The sequence below is a fragment of the Phyllobates terribilis genome, unplaced genomic scaffold, assembly GCF_046119375.1.
Source record: "Phyllobates terribilis strain yellow unplaced genomic scaffold, ASM4611937v1 Scaffold_2__4_contigs__length_985480577, whole genome shotgun sequence".
NCBI lineage: Eukaryota > Metazoa > Chordata > Amphibia > Anura > Dendrobatidae > Phyllobates > Phyllobates terribilis.
The window spans coordinates 584,485,542-584,505,255 of NW_027362762.1; the positions used below are offsets into that span (position 1 = coordinate 584,485,542).

Below are 19,714 nucleotides of genomic sequence, written 5' to 3' on the forward strand. Positions count from 1 at the left end.
GGGAACCAGGCATGTAGAGTCCATCCGTTCACCTTTTCTGCATCGCACAAAGACACGGTGGTTGGAAGCAAAGAACTCAAATTTGGACTCATCAGACCAAAGCACAGATTTCCACTGGTCTAATGTCCATTCCTTGTGTTCTTTAGCCCAAACAAGTCTCTTCTGCTTGTTGCCTGTCCTTAGCAGTGGTTTCATAGCAGCTATTTTACCATGAAGGCCTGCTGCACAAAGTCTCCTCTTAACAGTTGTTGTAGAGATGTGTCTGCTGCTAGAACTCTGGTGGCATTGACCTGGTCTCTAATCTGAGCTGTTGTTAACCTGCGATTTCTGAGGCTGGTGACTCGGATAAACTTATCCTCAGAAGCAGAGGTGACTCTTGGTCTTCCTTTCCTTGGGCGGTCCTCATGTAAGCCAGTTTCTTTGTAGCACTTGATGGTTTTTGCAACTGCATTTGGAGACACTTTCAAAGTTTGGCCAATTTTTCAGACTGACTGACCTTCATTTCTTAAAGTAATGATGGCCACTCATTTTTCTTTACTTAGCTGCTTTTTTCCTGCCATAATACAAATTCTAACAGTCTATTCAGTAGGACTATCAGCTGTGTATCCACCAGACTTCTGCACAACACAACTGATGGTCCCAAACCCATTTATAAGGCAAGAAATCCCACTTATTAAACCTGACAGGGCACACCTGTGAAGTGAAAACCATTTCCGGTGACTACCTCTTGAAGTTCATCAAGAAAATGCCAAGAGGGTGCAAAGCAGTCATCAAACCAAAAGGTGACTACTTTGAAGAACCTAGAATATAAGACATATTTTCAGTTGTTTCACACTTTTTTGTTAAGTATATAATTCCACATGTGTTAATTCATAGTTTTGATGCCTTCAGTGTGAATGTACAATTTTCAAAGTCATGAAAATACAGAAAAATCTTTAAATGAGAAGGTGTGTTCAAACTTTTGGTCTGTACTATATATATATATATATATATATATATATATATATATATATATATATATATATATATATACAGGGTGGTCCAAAAGTAGGTGGACAGAAAGTATAATAAGGTTATGAAGGGGGAGATTTATCAAACATGGTGTAAAGTGAAACTGGCTTAGTTGCCCTTAGCAACCAATCAGATTCCACTTTTCATTCCTCACAAAGTTTATAGTCGAAAACCAAAAAGTGTCAGTGATTTGAAAAATTACATAAGAGATGCATTTCAAGAAATTAATACCCAAAGAGACTGGTACAAAAAAGTTTGTCGAAGTGTAAGAGGCAGACTTCAAAGCTGTGCAAATTGTAATGGAAAACAGTTTGAGCACCTGCGATGATATAATTTAAGGACTTTTGTATTATTGTTCAAAATAAAATTTAATTGTCAATGTTATGCTTGTGTTAGTAAATATAATTTTATATATAAATCAAAATAAATGTTATTATTTTCTGTCCACCTACTTTTGGACCACCCTGTATATATATATATATATATATATATATATATATATATATATATATATATATATATATATATATGTTGTGGAATACCTATATTAACTATAAACAAGCAAATCTCTCCCTGACGCAGCAGCACCTCTCCCTACTCTGCCTGATTCCGGGATAGACTGTGATGAGCATAGCGGCGCCAGGTCATATATAGACCTGATGACGCTGTGCAGCCAGCCAATAACTGTAATGCCGACTTTCAACATGGCTACTGCATTACAGTGCGTGGCAGGCAATCCCTGCATGTTCATTGCCTCTCTAAAGAGCACCAAACAAGCAGGGAGGAGACCCGAGTTCCCATCCGAGCAACCCGGAAATACTCGCCGAGTTCAACTCGTTGCATGTGCTTGAAAATACACACTGTGCATGCGCAGACCTTTTTTGCCAGGAATACACTGAGTCAGTGTATTGCCTCGTTATTTGGATTGCGTCGGAAAGGTAAGGATGAGGTTGGTTTATTATTTTACTTTTATTACAGGTGATCGTGGGCTTCGGGGGATTAGCGGTAAGGTGAGTATATGGTGTTTTTGTTTTTTTTGCAACATCGGAGAGAAGATGTAGGTGAGTATAATGTGTTTTATTTTTATTTTAATATTTTTTTAATAATTGTAACTTTTTTTTTTTAAACATTCAGCACAGCACAGGCGCCAGCGAATGGGAGATTACTGCTCCCATCCAGCGGTGCCTGTGCTCGCTGTTTCCAATGGCAGGAGGCGCTGGCTGATGGTGGTAGTAGTACCATTAGCTGGCGCCTATGATCCACGGTAAGCTTTTTACCGCAGGCACTGTCACAGCTGTGGCATCATCCTGACACCTGTCATCATGATGCCACAGCGCTCTGATCGCGGTAATGCAATTACCGCCGATCAGAGCCTGTGTTTCCTGCGCTGTTACACAAATGACAGCATGGGAAACCAGGTGAATTTGGGTCCCCCATTCAAATTAACTTTTAAAAAGCTGTTCAGTGTTTGGCTATATTAGCCGAACCCGAACAGTGATGGGTTCGCCCATTGCAAGTCATAAGTCTTATAAATTTCTGGAGCCATTCCACAGTAAAGAAACAGCCAAACAGTGTCCGGGAACCTTCACACAGACTTTTCTTAGCCAGGGCTGCTTCTCAGTGAAAGTTGTATTTCACCACAGCCATATTCTTTAGCTCAGTGAAAGGACTGGCATAGAGGGAAACCGTATCTACTCCAGCTGTAATTTCTCCACCACCAGGTTCAGGGTGGCAGTGAGAGCCACAGATTTGTCTGCTCTGTTACAGCTTTCAACAACTCTGCAGCAGTGTGTCATCTAAGCATACTATCTTCAGCACAGCCTGTTGCCGCTTGGCTGAAGCAGTGCTGCAGTGCTTCCAGCTTGACACTGATGTTGTCATTTCATAGATGGAGGCCGAAGGAGAGGAGAAGGAGGAACTGGAGCTGTAGAATGTGATCACATTAAGGTTACATTGGTGAGTCTGGTTTTTATACTAAATATCCTGCTGTTTTTTTTTGTTTGTTTGTTTTTTTTTAGGCAGCCCTTAAAATTGCTGCATACGCAATAACAGTATAGGAGATCCACTCCTTAATAATGGGAAGGACAATTCAAATAGACTCTATATTCTAGAATATTACCTGTCTTATCTGCAATTCGTTTACGGGTGAGCCATAACAGTAGGGATAGCGTATTACACCGATCCAGCCAGGTAGTATTGCCTCATACTGCGTGCTGCTGGTGCTGCAAAAAACAAATACAAATCTATTCTATTCCGTATCGAATCTGCTGTTAGATGCATTTACAATAGGGACCGGTGCTGCTAGGTGGTATCATCAGCTCGAGATGGGTGTTCACTCTGGTCACATAAATATCTTTCACAGTCCATAACTTTTTATTTTTTTTGTTATTTATTTGGCCTTATATACAACTCATGGCAAAGCAAAGAATGTTTCTAAGGTTATGTGCCCAGGATGCAGAAATGCTCAGGATTTTTTCCTCAGCGTTTCTACATCTCCCTGGCAGAAAAAAAACACATGCGGATTGTACATGCGTTTTCCTGCCAGGGACATGCCAGGACGTTCTTCACTTGCATTTCCGCATGGGGGTTGACAAGCACTTTCCAAGCGATTTTAGCATCACTTGGAAAGTGCTTGTCAACTTGGTCACACTATATAAATCCATGCAAACGGCATGGATTTATATACTGTGACCGGAAGAATGTTAAAAAATAAAAAAATAAATATATACTTACCCTCTGATGGCCCCCCGGTGTCTTGCTTCCCTCCGTTCTCCCTTGCTGGCAGTGGTACACTGAAGGACCTGCCGATGTCAGCGTCGCGTGACCTGTCACATGACTATGACATCAGCGCAGGTCCTTCAGTCCATCGCGATTTGCCGGCATGAAAGGACGAGTGCAGCGGGGGCTGTCAGAAGGTAAATATAATCTTTATTTTTTATTTTATTCTTTTTTTCACAGTTTTCTGTGGTACCCGGGTTCCAAAGGAGAGTCTCCTCTCCTCTAGACCTGGGTACCATCCGCACATTGAACTCATGCATTCCGCATGTCCTTATCTAGTGAAGCGGAATGCATGCGTTCTAATGCAAGTCAATGGCGGCGAAAACACAGCACTTTCGCAAAATAATTGGTAGTGCTGCGTTTTTTTCCGCAATGATAATCCACAGCACATGCGGATTATCATTGGAGAACATGGCAGGCCTTCTACCATGCATTTTTTAAGCGTTTCTGCAGCGTTTTTTCCTCTGCGAAAACGCTTAAAAAACGCACCGTGGACACACAGACTTAATATTTCTTCCAGGAAAATCCATTTTAGCTTTGTTTTAGTATGTTCTATTGTCAGTCCATAAAAGTGGCGTAATACTCTGATAACATGGTTCACTGATATGGTATTGGTCAACGACCAACTGTAAATATGTTTGAACAACACATAACTGGCAGACTTTAACTGGAGTGTAATATTTTGCACGCTCCCAAAAAATTTGGGATTATTAGTGCAGTAATATCTGATCCTGTCTGATGACCACGGTTTTAGGCAGTAGAGTTAGAGATAAGATATTGGTTAACGACTAAGTGTGAATAGATTGAACAACACACAATTGGAAGACTTTAAATAGAGTGTCATATTTGTCACGCTCCAAAAAATATCACTATTATTACCGCAGTAATATGGGATCACGTCTGATGATGGACAAGTTTCTCTGCTTCCACAATACAACAATGCGAATAAAATAAAAAAAAAATCTGGCTGTATTCTGCTAACAAGCAAATGGAGCAGTAAAATGGTGTACTGTATTGCTTTTTAAGCAAATAATCAGGATTAAGAACAAAAAAAAATAGCCCTGATATCTAGGGCTATGGATATCTGTAACAGCAGCAGACTGAACGTGCAATGGACTCTATTCTGCTGTTTACAGTGTCCACAAACTCTGCCTGCCTAACTCCTGCTATCACCAGTTATACAGTTATATGAAAAAGTTTGAGCACCCCTATTAATCTTAAGCTTAATGTTTTATAAAAATTGGTGTTTTTGCAACAGCTATTTCAGTTTGATATATGTAATAACTGTTGGACACAGTAATGTTTCTGCCTTGAAATGAGGTTTATTGTACTAACAGAAAATGTGCAATCTGCATTCAAACAAAATTTGACAGGTGCATAAGTATGGGCACCCATATCATTTTCTTGTTTTAAATACTCCTACCTAATTTTTACTGACTTACTAAAGCACTTTTTTTGGTTTTGTAACCTCATTGAGCTTTGAACTTCATAGCCAGGTGTATGCAATCATGAGAAAAGCTACTTAAAGTGGCCACTTGCAAGTTGTTCTCCTGTTTGAATCTCCTCTGAAGAGTGGCATCATGGGCTCCTCAAAACAACTGTCAAATGATCTGATTATTCAACATAGTTGTTCAGGGGAAGGATACAAAAAGCTGTCTCAGCGATTTAACCTGTCAGTTTCCACTGTGAGGAACATAGTAAGGAAATGGAAGAACACAGGGACAGTTCTTGTTAAGGCCAGAAGTGGCAGGCCAAGAAAAACATCAGAAAGGCAGAGAAGAAGAATGGTGAGATCAGTCAAGGACAATCCTCAGACCACCTCCAGAGAGCTGCAGCATCTACTTGCTGCAGATGGTGTCACTGTGCATCGGTCAACTATACAACGCACTTTGCACAAGGAGAAGCTGTATGGGAGAGTGATGCGAAAGAAGCCGTTTCTGCAAGCACGCCACAAACAGAGTCGGCTGAGGTATGCAAAAGCACATTTGGAGAAGCCAATTTCTTTTTGGAAGAAGGTCCTGTGGACTGATGAAACCAAGATTGAGTTGTTTGGTCATACAAAAAGGCGTTATGCATGGCGGCAAAAATACACAGCATTCCAAGAAAAACATTTGCTACCCACAGTAACTACGCAGGGGATGGATCTTTCAGCAAGACAATGAGCCAAAACACCGCTCCAAATCTACTCAGGCATTCATGCAGAGGAACAATTACAATGTTCTGGAATGGCCATCCCAGTCCCCAGACCTGAATATCATTGAACATCTGTGGGATCATTTGAAGAGGGCTGTCCATGCTCAGCGACCATCAAACTTAACTGAACTGGAATTGTTTTGTAAAGAGGAATGGTCAAAAATACCTTCATCCAGGATCCAGGAAATCATTAAAAGCTACAGGGAGCGACTAGAGGCTGTTATTTTTGCAAAAGGAGGATCTACTAAATATTAATGTCACTTTTCTGGTGAGGTGCCCATACTTATGCACCTGTCAAATTTTGCTTGAATGCAGATTGCACATTTTCTGTTAGTACAGTAAACCTCATTTCAAGGCAGAAACATTACTGTGTCCAACAGTTATTACATATATCAAACTGAAATAGCTTTTGCAAAAACACCAATTTTTATAAAACATAAAGCTTAAGATTAATAGGGGTGCCCAAACTTTTTCATATAACTGTATATGCAGATGGGTTAGTCCTTAGAAGGACTGTTAGTTCAGATGGATATATATCTTGCTGTGGAACACCGATACCAACTAATAAACTGCCAATTCTCTCCCTCACTCAGCAGCACCTCTCCCTACTCAGCCTGTTTCCGGGGTAGATTTTGACAAGCATAGGGTCACCAGGTCTTATATAGACCTGATGACGCTATGCGACCGCCAGCCAATCACTATAATGCCGCAACGAACATGGCTATGGAATTACAGTGAGTGGCAGGCAATCCCCACATGTTTATTCTCTGTCTGAAGAGTGGCAAACATGATGGGAAGGGACTCGAGCTCCCGCTCGAGCATCCCGGAAGTACTCGCCGAGAAATTGCTAGCACGCTCGCTCATCACTAGTGCTCACACTTCAAAAGCTCTAAACTCATTCCGTAACATCAACAACTGCGCATATGCAGCCATAGAGTGTCCGGGAACCTTCCCACACAATTTTCTTAGGGAGGACTGCTTCTCGGCAGAGTTGGACAGTCCCACCAGAGAATCCTCTGGTGTGCTCTGGCTTCTACATCAGGAGAGTTAATGATAGCGCTAACTTTACAGCATCTATGGGGCTCTTGAGCGGGCGAGAAAGGTGAGCCCTCAGAATCAAATCCTCTGGTGGGCCCAATGTTTTTCAATATGAAGCAGCTTCTCAGTAGGAGTTGTATTTAACCACAGCCATATTCTTTAGCTCAGTGAAAGGACTGGCATAGAGGGAAACCGTATCTACTCCGGCTGTCATTTCTCCGTCACCAGGTTCCGTCCATTGTCACACACGACCTTACCTGACTGTATGTTCAGTAATGAGAGCCACAGATCAGGCAGCTGTGTTACAGTTTTCAATAACTCTGCAGCGCTGGGAGGTTTGTCACCTAAGCATTAAGCATATTATCTTCAGCACAGCCTGTTGCCGCTTGACCAAGGCAGTGCTGCAGTGCTGTCAGCTTGTGACTGATGTGGTCATTTCGGAGATGGAGTAGGAGGTGCAGGAGCTTAACAATGTGATTACATTGAGGTTACATTGGCGACTCTGTTTTTTATACTAAAGAAAGATCTGTTTTTTAAATACTGTTTTTTGTTTTTTTACATTATTTTTTAAGACAAATGCATTCACCGGGAAATTTCATTTTAACATTTTACAATCTTATCTGGCAATGTGGTGTGTGACACCTCATCAGACACATCCTGTTTCATTTATAATGGAGGAACTCTGAAAGTCACAAAGCCTATTTTTATAGGGCCATCAGGCGGCCCTTACTATTCTTAAAAGGCCAGCAGTCGGCCCTCGCTATTGTTAGAGAGCCATCAGCTGGCTATAGTTTGTTGTTCCCATTATTAATGAGTGAGTCTCCTATACTGTTGTTGCACATGCAGTGACTGCAAGGGCTGCCAAAAAGTCGGACGCAACCCAACACCCCTTTGAAGAGACATAGAGGAGGGTCTCAGTAAAAAATTTTTTCCCATTATAAAGGAGCGGGTCTCCTATAGTGGTAATGCCCATGCTGTGACTGTGTAGCACCCCGAGGGCTCGGCTGCTACAGGGGTATTGCACCTCGAACTAGAGGTGTGATATTCCACTCCCGGGTAAGGATGGAGTGTGGACCAGGACTCGGTAGGCTGCATGCACCACACACAGCCCATTTCCGAGGGACAGCTCAACGGTGCTCCCACTAGACAGAAGTGCAGGCACGACAGCATCTGTCCCTGGCTGGAGTGGGGAGGGGAAAGTACACCCAGTGGTGTAGGAGCAGATAGGGGTGGGTCTCCGGGCATAAGTAGGAGCCCATTGGTTGCTAGTCACCTGGGCTCACACATAGAGGAAGGTATAAAAGGTGGGCACCATCTTAGAACAGTGTTCAGTCCCGTGGTCAGTTCAGAGAGGAGTGGTGACAGGGAGCAGAGCTGCTGCATGGGCTCTGCTCCACGGGCAGGCCTTGTCAGGAGGCCAGGGCCCGAGAGAGAGAGAGAGGAGAAGGAACAGAAAGGAACTGGAACAGAGGAGAAAGGAGGCAAGGAATGAAACATCAAGAGAGGCCCAGAGACACGAGTAAAGAAGGAACCCCATATGCCCAGGAGATACAGGGTGAAGGGTTGGCAGAACAGGGTACCGGAACCCAAATTGGTGGAGGCAACAGATTCCTCAGCCAAAGACTGGAGGTCGTTACCACATCTTGGTGCGACCCGTCACTACATCCACCAGGAAAGCATACCGCATAGGGTCAGGGAAACCGGAGATAGGTTTCGCCAAGAGAAGGCCCGAGGAAGCTGGACAAAGGTGGGTCACTGGTGGGGACGGCCAGAGAAAGGAAGAGAAGGGAGCCCTGTGCCACACTCTGGAATTGCCTGGGAGTTGACCGAGTCCCTCACCTGGTGGACGCAGCACGGCTTGGGCAGTCATCGCCTGCAGGATTGACACGAGTAACAACTGTGAGTAAAGCATTGGAAACTGCAACCACACGTCTCTGTGTTTCATCGCCGCACCAGCACCATTAGTACTGGGACGCTCACATCATCACTCCCATCTTCCACACTAGCTGCCCTGAGACAATACTTCTCCCGTGGGGAGTTATCCCATACTCAGCTGTGCAAACAACATCAGCCTCAGCGGTCTGCAGCGCAGCGGCAGTCCCCACTGACCGCAATCCACGGGTGGCGTAGTCGGACACTTATTATAACACCACTAAAACTGCCACTGGTTTGACCGCCCTGGGCACGGACCGGGTCACAGCCACACTGAGACTACAATCCCCAGCGATCCGGCTCCAGGTATCCCCTGCACAACACAGGCCCAGGGGGCGCGTCAACTTTGGCGTAGTCGGCAGGATCGTGACCAACCCGCCACAAACGGGTATTGCGTGCCTGAAGAAGATTGTACATGTACCTTAAAAAGAAGTCTCCCGCCATTTCCAGAAGTTTCCCGCCATCCGGAGCCGATTCCCGCCATCGGACGCCATCTTGGACCGTTTCCCGCCATCTTCATCCGTTTTTCCCACCCTGGCAGAGCGGACGCCATTATGTGTGCACCAGAAGACAGCAGGAAGCCACCTCCCATCGTGGGCCAGGTCCCAGAATGGCGCCAAAGAAGGAGCCCGCCCCCACCAGCCATGAATGCAGCAGTGGAGATGTCCATCAACGTGGGGGGGCTGCCCCTAAGGGTGATTCTCAGCAGATGCCCCCAAGACCACCCCCCATGGGGGCGGATAGGAAAGAAAACTGAGGGGCTGGGTGCGGCCATGATCAGTCTGGACCTGCTGCACCCGAAGATGGAGGGAGCAGCGAACTCCACCAGCACCCTGGCCCGCAGCCTGCTGCAAGCTGAGCCACCCTGCAGCCTGACAGAGTTGCTATCCCAGCTGCCCAGGGACCCGGACTGTGCGCGCACAGCGCTAGAAGATTTGAACAGGAGGATGGTCCGGGTGCAGCAAGAAGTGTTTGCCAGGTGGAGAGAGGAGTTGGCCCGGCAGCACGAAGATGACCAGCAGAGGACCCCGCGGGGACCGAGCAGCGCGCCTGCTGCTGGGCGCGGAGAAGAGGGGTCAGCAGCTGCAGACGACGCCGCGGAGGAGGCCGCGGAGGCCGAGGCAGGTAACGGGGACGCCACTACCCCAAGCCCTGAGACCACCAGCCTGCCCCCACCCTCCGTTGCGGGACCCGAAGCCCCGGGGACCGTACCTGACACCACGACTCCACCGCCGCCAGCTAGGCCTCAGGCAGCAAGGACCGTCATCACGCCCCGCCCCGCACTGTGCCCTCTGAACCCGGGCGCCGCTGCCTCACCAGCGCCCCCTACCTTGGCGGTGCCACCCCCGGGCGCGACCAACCAGCGACCACCGGCCTGGTCACAAGGCCGAGTGACCCCGGGCGCTGCCACCCGCCCGAAGCCCGCGGTACCACCCCTGGGTGCGGACCTGTACGCCCAACATACCAGCCCGGACGGACTGCCCTTTGAGTGGCCACCGGAGTTTGTCAACCCCCGTCTCCGGAGACAACAACCCCTGAGTGAGCCTCTGATCCCGGCCCCGGAGCCCGCCAACATCGCTCCACCCCCGCCGGAGGATGCCCAGGTTGCATGGGACCCCACCGGCGAGAATCTAATGGGGTTCCCCCAGGAAACACAGGCGGACGCAGCTCATGACCTGGATTGCTGCGATCAGCACCTGGCCACCTTTGAAAGGGAGCGGCGGCAGAGACGCATCAGGGAGGAGCGACTCCAAGCCCGGAGCGCGGAGCAGAAGAGGAGGGCCCGGCAAAACCCCCACGCCATCCGCGGTCCCCGAGCCACCGGGACCGTAGTCAAGTTCCAGCTGGAGCATGGCTGAGGCTTCATCCGAGACCCGGAGGCTGCAACCGACGTCTTTGTCACCAGGAGAGACATGGAAAGCCTCCTGCCCGAGGGACATCACGGCCGTAACCTGTACCCCGGTGACGTGGTCACCTACACCCGGCACAAGGGCGCAAAGGGACTGTATGCCCTCCATGTCCACCGCCTAACCGAGGAGGAGCTGCGGTACCGCCCAGATATGAACTACCCTGAGGGCCCGGACGGGTCTGAAGAGTATGAAGCAGGAGGACATCGCCACTGAAAGGTGATGGTACACAAACTGTACATAGTTACCCGTCAGGGTATAAGAACTGTTGCTGATTGAAGTGTGATCCCCGTTGGGACTGTCATGGAACTGTTGTGGAACTGTTTGAAAGTTACCCCTTGTCCCTAACCAGGCTGAGGACTGTGAGCAGCCATTCCCCTATCCCCACTGGCCGAGGACTGAGAGCGGCCACCCTTGTATATAGTTGCGCTTCTTAAAGCGCCCCCTACTGATTTTATACGAAACTGCAACGTCTACCTCGGAATTAAATGGACTGTTGCACCTTTACCTGGTCGCAAGTTGCACAGCGGCCAGAACTCAAGAATCGGTCTTGGAAATGTTTTACTTGAAAATATTTTTGCTTAAGAATGTCCTATACTGAAAAAGTTTCATATGCTGCTAAAAGAGTTTATAGTATTTTATATGTGTGTGAAGAAAGTCTTATAATGTTTTATGATGTTTATACCAGTAACGTTTAAAAGGAAAAGAGTACCTCCCATAAAGGGATGGGTTAAAAGTTATTGTCTTATATACGAATGCATTCTAAAAATTTGTATGTTTAAATTGTTTTGCTCTTTTCCAGCCCGAGGACGTGCTGTGATTTACCAGGGGGGAATGTAGCACCCCAAGGGCTCGGCTGCTACAGGGGTATTGCACCTCGAACCAGAGGTGTGATATTCCACTCCCGGGTAAGGATGGAGTGTGGACCAGGACTCGGTAGGCTGCATGCACCACACACACCCCATTTCCGAGGGACAGCTCAACGGTGCTCCCACTAGACAGAAGTGCAGGCACGACAGCATCTGTCCCTGGCTGGAGTGGGGAGGGGAAAGTACACCCAGTGGTGTAGGAGCAGATAGGGGTGGGTCTCCGGGCATAAGTAGGAGCCCATTGGTTGCTAGTCACCTGGGCTCACACATAGAGGAAGGTATAAAAGGTGGGCACCATCTTAGAACAGTGTTCAGTCCTGTGGTCAGTTCAGAGAGGAGTGGTGACAGAGAGCAGAGCTGCTGCATGGGCTCTGCTCCACGGGCAGGCCTTGTCAGGAGGCCGGGGCCCGAGAGAGAGAGAGAGGAGAAGGAACAGAAAGGAAAGTAGGAAAGGAACTGGAACAGAGGAGAAAGGAGGCAAGGAACGAAACATCAAGAGAGGCCCAGAGACACGAGTAAAGAAGGAACCCCCATATGCCCAGGAGATACAGGGTGAAGGGTTGGCAGATAAGGGTACCAGAACCCAAATTGGTGGAGGCAACAGATTCCTCAGCCAAAGACCGGAGGTCGTTACCACATCTTGGTGCGACCCCTCACTACATCCACCAGGAAAGCATACCGCATAGGGTCAGGGAAACCGGAGATAGGTTTCGCCAAGAGAAGGCCCGAGGAAGCTGGACAAAGGTGGGTCACTGGTGGGGACGGCCAGAGAAAGGAAGAGAAGGGAGCCCTGTGCCACACTCTGGAATTGCCTGGGAGTTGACCGAGTCCCTCACCTGGTGGACGCAGCACGGCTTGGGCAGTCATCGCCTGCAGGATTGACACGAGTAACAACTGTGAGTAAAGCATTGGAAACTGCAACCACACGTCTCTGTGTTTCATCGCCACACCAGCACCATTAGTACTGGGACGCTCACATCATCACTCCCATCTTCCACACTAGCTGCCCTGAGGCAATACTTCTCCCGTGGGGAGTTATCCCATACTCAGCTGCGCAAACAACATCAGCCTCAGCGGTCTGCAGCGCAGCGGCAGTCCCCACTGACCGCAATCCACGGGTGGCGTAGTCGGACACTTATTATAACACCACTAAAACTGCCACTGGTTTGACCGCCCTGGGCACGGACCGGGTCACCGCCACACTGAGACTACAACCCTCAGCGATCCGGCTCCGGGTATCCCCTGCACAACACAGGCCCAGGGGGCGCGTCAACTGCAAGGGCTGCTAAAATTTGGGAAAAACCCCACTAACAATATAAAGCAGGGCCACCGTAATGACATGTTCCCATTAGAAAGGATGAAGGTCTGCTATACAGTTATAGGGTTTGTAGTGAGGCCAAGGGCTGACAAAATTTAGGAAAAACCCCACTAACAATTAAAAGACACATAGAGCAGGGCCACAGTAATGACAAATTCCCATTAGAAAGAAGAGGGTCTCCCATACTGTTTGCCTATGCAGTGAAGCAACTGCTTCCAAAAATTTGGGGGAACTCCAATGCCCCTTGGAAGAGACGTTGAGGGCCTCATAAAAAAATTATCCCATTAGAAAGGACCTGGTCTCCTATACTTGTAATGCCCATGCACTAAGTGTATGAGCTGACAAACATTTACCCCTGGTGGGTATACATGAACATACTGTATAAAAAATTTTTTTTACGGGTATCATAAACACCCTTTAAAAAAATTATGTGGGTGTTGCATCACGGACCACAGTCGCCCTGGTGATATGGTGGTGAAGGATGAGGAGGATGAGAAAGATTAGGACAAGAGCAAATCGCCAAAATCAGGAAGCGTATACCCATGTGTGGGTGTGAAGAGGTGCATGGGAATACACCTCCCAAAAAAAGACACTGGATTTGAGTTTGTTACGCTGCTTTCATTTGGTGGTGGTGAGAAGTCTGGCCCAATCCAGCCCTTGTTCATTTTTATAAGAGTCAGCCTGTCAGCATTTTCAGGTGACAGGCGGATGCGCTTATCAGTTATAATTCCACCAGCGGTACTAAAAACCCGCTCTGATAAAACGCTAGCGGCAGGGCAGGCCAGGACTTCCAAGGAGTAGAGAGCCAGTTCATTCCACGTATCCAGCTTGGATACCCAATAATTATAAGGCACAGAGGAATCATGGAGGATTTCAGGGGCGTGCTGGGCTGTCAGTTTTGTGAATGGCATGATTTGGCTGCCCAATCAAGGGCTGGAGCATGTCGGGCTATCTCCATGCAAATTAAGAACTATCCAGCAGCCCAATCAATCTGGACTTGCTGAGTTTTCTCCAGATGTTACCTCTCCTGTGTGATTGGCTGGCTATTTAGCTATCTGACAACAGTCAGACTATAGCTAATCATAGCTTAGCTCAGTGGTTTGTGTTTCATGTGCTCTGTGTTTTGTTTCTCTGATCTCTGTTGCCGGACCTTGGACTTTGTCTTTGACTATTCCTTTGTCCTGTCTCTTTGCCTTTGACATACACTTCTGGTATTTGGCACCAGAATCTTTGACTCCACTGTCTAATGGATTGTCCATGAGCAGTGACTAGCGAGCGTCACAGCTTATTTTTTGTGGGATGAGTTGTACTTTTAAATGACACCATTCACTTTATCATGTGATGCACTGGAAAGCGGGTACAAAATTTGAATTTGCAAAAAAAAGTGCAATTCCACAATTGTTTTTTGGGCTTTTTATTTAGCACGTTCACTATATGGTAAAACTGACCTGGCAATATAATTGTCCAGGTCAGTACGACTGTGCATATATCAAACATTTATAGTTTTCTTTTTTATTTAAGTGATGAAAAAAAGATCAGTAAAATAATATATATATTTTCTCACCATTTTTCAAGACCAGTAACGTTTTCAGTTTTCAGGATATGGGACTGTTTGAGGGCTTATTTTTTGTGCAATGAGCAGACATTTTTGCTTATACCATTTTGGGGTAGGTACAAATGTCTTTATCGTCTCTTATTCCATTTTATTGCAATGTAGCAGTGGACAAAAAAACCTTAGGGTATGTGCACACGTAGCGTTTTTCAAGCGGATATGCTGCGGAATTTCCACAGCGTAAACGCTTATGAAACGCTATGTTATCCGCCCTCCATAGTCCCCAATGTGATTACGCAAGTTCAATGCCCATGCTGCGGATTTTTCCGGAGAAAAATGGGCAGCATGTTCATTAATGTTGCTTTTCTGCAAGCAGAATTGCCGTTGCAGTGCAATAAAAAACGCAAGGCAATTCTGCATGTGGAAATCGCGCGATAAACGCACGATAAATGCGTGCGGAATTCCGCATGTGTTTATCCGGGAGAGGACATGCAGAAATGAAGCAGAAAATTTCTGCTTCATTTCCGCAGCGTGGGCACATAGCCTTACTTCTGGCATTTACATTTTTTTCTCGTTACGCTATTTACCGATCGGATTAATTTATTTAATATCTTCATAGATCAGACTTTTCTGAACGCGGCACTACCAAATACTGTATGTGTTGTTTTCTTTTAATTATTTTATTATTAGTGGACAAAAGGAAATAATTTAAACTTGTGTTTTTTAAATTTGTTCAGATTTTTTTTTAAATTTTTTTTTTCTTAGTTTTCACCATATTTGTTAAAAACTTGAAGCTGTTATCATCTAATCGCTTGTGCTATACATAGCAGTGCATCAGAACTGCTATGTGTAGGTAAAATCACAATCTCCTATGAACGTCAGCTTAACACTGGCTTTCATAAGAGTATCGTAATGACAGGCACAGATGTCTTCAGCAGATCCTCAGCTATCATGGCAACCCATCGGCAGCATGCGATCACATCAGGAGCACGTCGATGGGTGCGTGGAATGATGCACCCTCTGTGTGTGTTAAATGCCGCTGTCAGAGATTAACAGTGTCAGTTAACATGTTAACAACCACACCTGCAACTGGTGGAGACACATGATGGCTGAATAAATCAGCCATAATCTCATGGGAAAGATGTGAGCCCGGAATGTGAGACCGCATCAAGGTATCAAGGCAGGGCATATGACATAACTGTATATCATATGTGTGAAGAGGTTAAGGTAAGCTTGAGGTAAACTCCTGACTGTTTCTGTGCTGAGCTTTTAACAATAATTTTTTTTACTTCCTTATTTTCTGTATTCAGCAGGAAATGGAGTTACTGAAGAGTGCTGGGCAGATGCAGAGGTCGACTCCTCCAGTTCTGGGCAGCCAATTCATTTATGGCAATTTTTAAAAGAGCTTTTGCTAAAACCACACAGTTATGGACGTTCCATACGTTGGCTCAACAAAGAAAAAGGTAAGAAGTGTTCTATTTTTCTTAAAACTGTATTATTACAAACACATGATGGAAAAGTAGGTGTATTTTAGCATTCACATTATAATGAAGTAATTCAGATGACATGCATGTGTATATAATAATAATCCAATCTTTATTTCAAGTTAATTATAATTAGCTGCTCAGTATTTTTGTTAATAACTGAATTAATGACATTACATAGACTTTTTTCCAAGCAGAAGACAAAGGATTTTTACTGTTGAGCCTTATGCCCCGGCCTCACTATCAGTATTCTGTCAGTATTTTTTCTCAGCAGTGGGAGCCAAAACCAGGTGAGGAACAATCAGAGAAAAGGTATAATAGAAACAAGTCACCAATTCTGCATTTATCACCCACTCCTGGTTTTGGCTCCCACTCCTGAGAAAAAATACTGACCAAATACTGACCAAATACTGATAGTGGGGCCATAGCCTTAAAAGGATTGCAAAGTAGTGATGAGCAAGCACTAAAATGCTCGGGGAATCGTTATTTGGGTTGAGTTGGGTGCTCGACCCAAGTAACGAGCCCAATGTAAGTCAATGGAAATCCCGAACATTTTTCCAGCGGCCACGGGGGGTCTGGAAGGTGCCTAAAAATTGCTGAAATTGATGGAAACAGTGCTGAAATAACACAGGAACAGCATGTGGAAGACCCCTCAAAGCATCTCTGAATCCCAGATCACTGCCTAAAAGTGTGCCCATCAGAAGTGATCCTTGCCGCATCAGAAGATACAGACTTGCAACTATCCCCGTGCAAGTCCTTGTCCCAGGGCAGTGTTCAATTGTACCTCCCCCATTCCTTGCAATGCAAGCACAAATATGCAGCCAACCACCCACCCACCCGCAGGCTGCAATACCATACTGCTAGCTTGCACTTGAAATGGGGCCTTTTAGTTTTGAGGAGGCCGAAGCTGGCCACTACCTCATGGCTGCTTCGGCAGCGAGGTATCCATACTCAGTCCCCAGCCGCCCGGCGGCCGGGTGTCCATGCTCGGTCCCCAGCCGCCAGGGGGCGGCCGGGTGTCCACACTCGGTCCCCTGCCGCCCCGCGGCCGGGTGTCCACGCACGGTCCCCAGCCACCTGGGGGCGGCCGGGTGTCCATAAACGGTCCCCAGCCGCCCCGATTTCTCCTGTTACTGACCCACACACTTTTCTTAGACTGGCCTGCTTTAGGGCAGCATTGGACGAGCCCACCAGAGAACCAGACTCCTCCAGTGGGCCCTGGCTTCTCCATCAGGGGAGTTGAGAGTGCCAAGGTGAGAAGAATGATGATGATAGAAGTTAGCATCTGCTTTGTTTTCTTGGAATGCAAGCACATGTATGTAGTAGCGGCTAGGCCTTAGGTGGTCAGCGTTTTGGCGCATATCCTACCTCCTACGAGGATTGCTGGATGTTTTCCTGCTACTATCCCAGTTCTATGACTCCTGTTAAAACAAAGCTTCAGGTGATAAATGATGGATGAGGTGGTGGCAAAGGAGAAAGAGCAGGAGGAACAGAGACCATTCACTTCAATATCAGGCCAGTCAACCACACATGTCTTGTAGGATATGTTTCTGTAACAAAAGGTGCGGTTCTGCTACACAATTATAGGGCATACAGTGAGTGCAATGCCTGCCAAACATTTCGAGGCATTCCAATGCCCCTTGGAAGTGACATGGAGGTCAGAGGGCCTTAACTAAACCGTTTTTTTCATTTATAGCAACTTGGTCTCCTGTACACTGTTGGCCTAAGCAGTGAATGGAAGGCTTTCCAAAAATTATGAGGAACTGCAATGCCCCTTGAAACAGATGTGGATTACAGCAAACTAAAAACCTTCTACCCATTATTGGGGAGTGGGTCTCCGTTAGTTTTCGCCTTTGCATTGAAAAGCAAAAGCTGACTAAAATTAGGAGGAAATGCAATGCCCGTTGGAAGAGTCGTGGAGGTTAGAGGTAATTAAAAACAACATTTCAATGCCCCTTGGAAGAGACGTGGAGGTCCCAGTAGCTTAACAAGACCGTTTTAATGCCCCTCGGAAGAGACGTGGAGGTCAGAGTGGTATAACAAGATGGTTTTAATGCCCCTCAGAAGAGACGTGGAGGTCACAGTAGCTTAACAAGACGCTTTTAATGCCCCTTACAAGAGCCATACAGTACAGCATCTTAAAAACATTATTCCCATTATTGGGGAGTGTGTTTCCCATAGTCTTTGCTTATGCCTTCCAAGCAAAAGCTGCCAAAAATTAGGATGGAGGAACTTGCAATGCCCCTTACAAGAGCCATGCAGTACAGCATATTACAAACATTATTCCCATGATTGGGGAGTGGGTCTCCCATAGTATTTTCTTATGCCTTCCAAGCAAAAGCTGCCAAGAATTAGGATGGAGGAACTTGCAATGCCCCTTACAAGAGCCATACAGTGCAGCATCTTAAAAATATTATTCCCATTATTGGGGAGTGGGTCTCCCACAGTCTTTGCTTATACCTTCCAAGCAAAAGCTGACAAAAATAAGGACGGAGGAACTTTCAATAATGGCAACACGGACCACTGTCACCCTGGTGGTATTGTGGTGGTGGAGGCTGAGGATAAGGAGAAGAACATAAAACAGCCTAAATGAGGAAGCGTATCCCCATGCGTGGGTGTGAAGCGGTGCATGTGAATATACCTCCCGAAAAAACACAGTGGATTTGACTTTGTTACTCTGCTGTCATTTGGTGATGATGAGAAGTCTGGCCCAATCCAGCCCTTGTTCATTTTGATAAGGGTCAGCTTGTCAGCATTGTCAGTTGACAGGCGAGTGTGCTTATCAGTTATAATTCCCCCAGCGGCACTAAAAACACACTCCGATAACACGCTAGCGGCAGGGCAGGCCAGGACCTCCAAGGCGTACAGAGCGAGTTCATTCCAAATGTCTAGCTTGGATACCCAATAATTAAAAGGCACAGAGGAATCATGGAGGATGCTGTTACGGTCGACAAGGTACTCCCTCACCATCTTTTGAAACTTTCCATTCCTTGTGAGAGTACCCCGCGCCTCAGGGCCTGTAAGCTTGGCGGGTCTCAGAAAACTGTCCCAGAACATTGACAGTGTTCCCCTGCCTCTGCTGGTTTGGAGTTGCCTCTCTCTCGCTTGTACGCCTTGGTTGGTCAACGAACTGTGACCTCTGCCGCTAGCGTGTTCAGATGGAAGCTTTTTTAACAGTTCTGCAGCAAAGGCCTTCTGGTACTGCCCCATTTTTGTAGACCTCTCCACCTCAGGAATAAGAGAGTGAAAGTTCTCCTTGTAGCGGGGGTCTAGAAGTGTCACCAACCAGTAATGACTGTCACCCAACATTTTGACAACGCGAGGGTCATGGTTAAGGCAGCGTAACATAAAGTCAGCCATGCGTGCCAGACTGGTAACTGGCAAGACTTCCGTGTCCTCACCATGATGACGACTGACCATGCTCTCCTCCTCCTCCTCCGCCCTGTCCTCAGGCCACCCATGCTGAACCGACGGTATGACAGTTGTACAGGTACTACCGTCCACAGCGCATGACACAAGCTCCTGTTCTTCCTCCTCCTCCTCCTCCTCCTCCTCTCCCTCATTGTCCCCCAATGCACGTTGGGATGAGATGAGGCTGGGCTGTGTGAAATCGACCGCTACGGCTTCTTGAT

The 19,714-nt window shown here is 46.7% G+C and overlaps 1 protein-coding gene across 7 annotated transcripts in view; it reads left to right on the top strand.

Moving 5' to 3' along the window:
* Positions 1-19,714, top strand: part of SPDEF (SAM pointed domain containing ETS transcription factor) — a 319,442-nt gene that overhangs the window by 254,820 nt on the left and 44,908 nt on the right. For 6 of the 7 annotated variants that reach the window (XM_073670630.1, XM_073670626.1, XM_073670629.1 and 3 more), the window contains one exon: positions 15,909-16,061. In XM_073670630.1, the coding sequence (XP_073526731.1) occupies positions 15,909-16,061 (153 nt within the window). The remainder of the gene's footprint in view (positions 1-15,908; positions 16,062-19,714) is intronic. The other variant, XM_073670632.1, reaches the window with a different exon arrangement.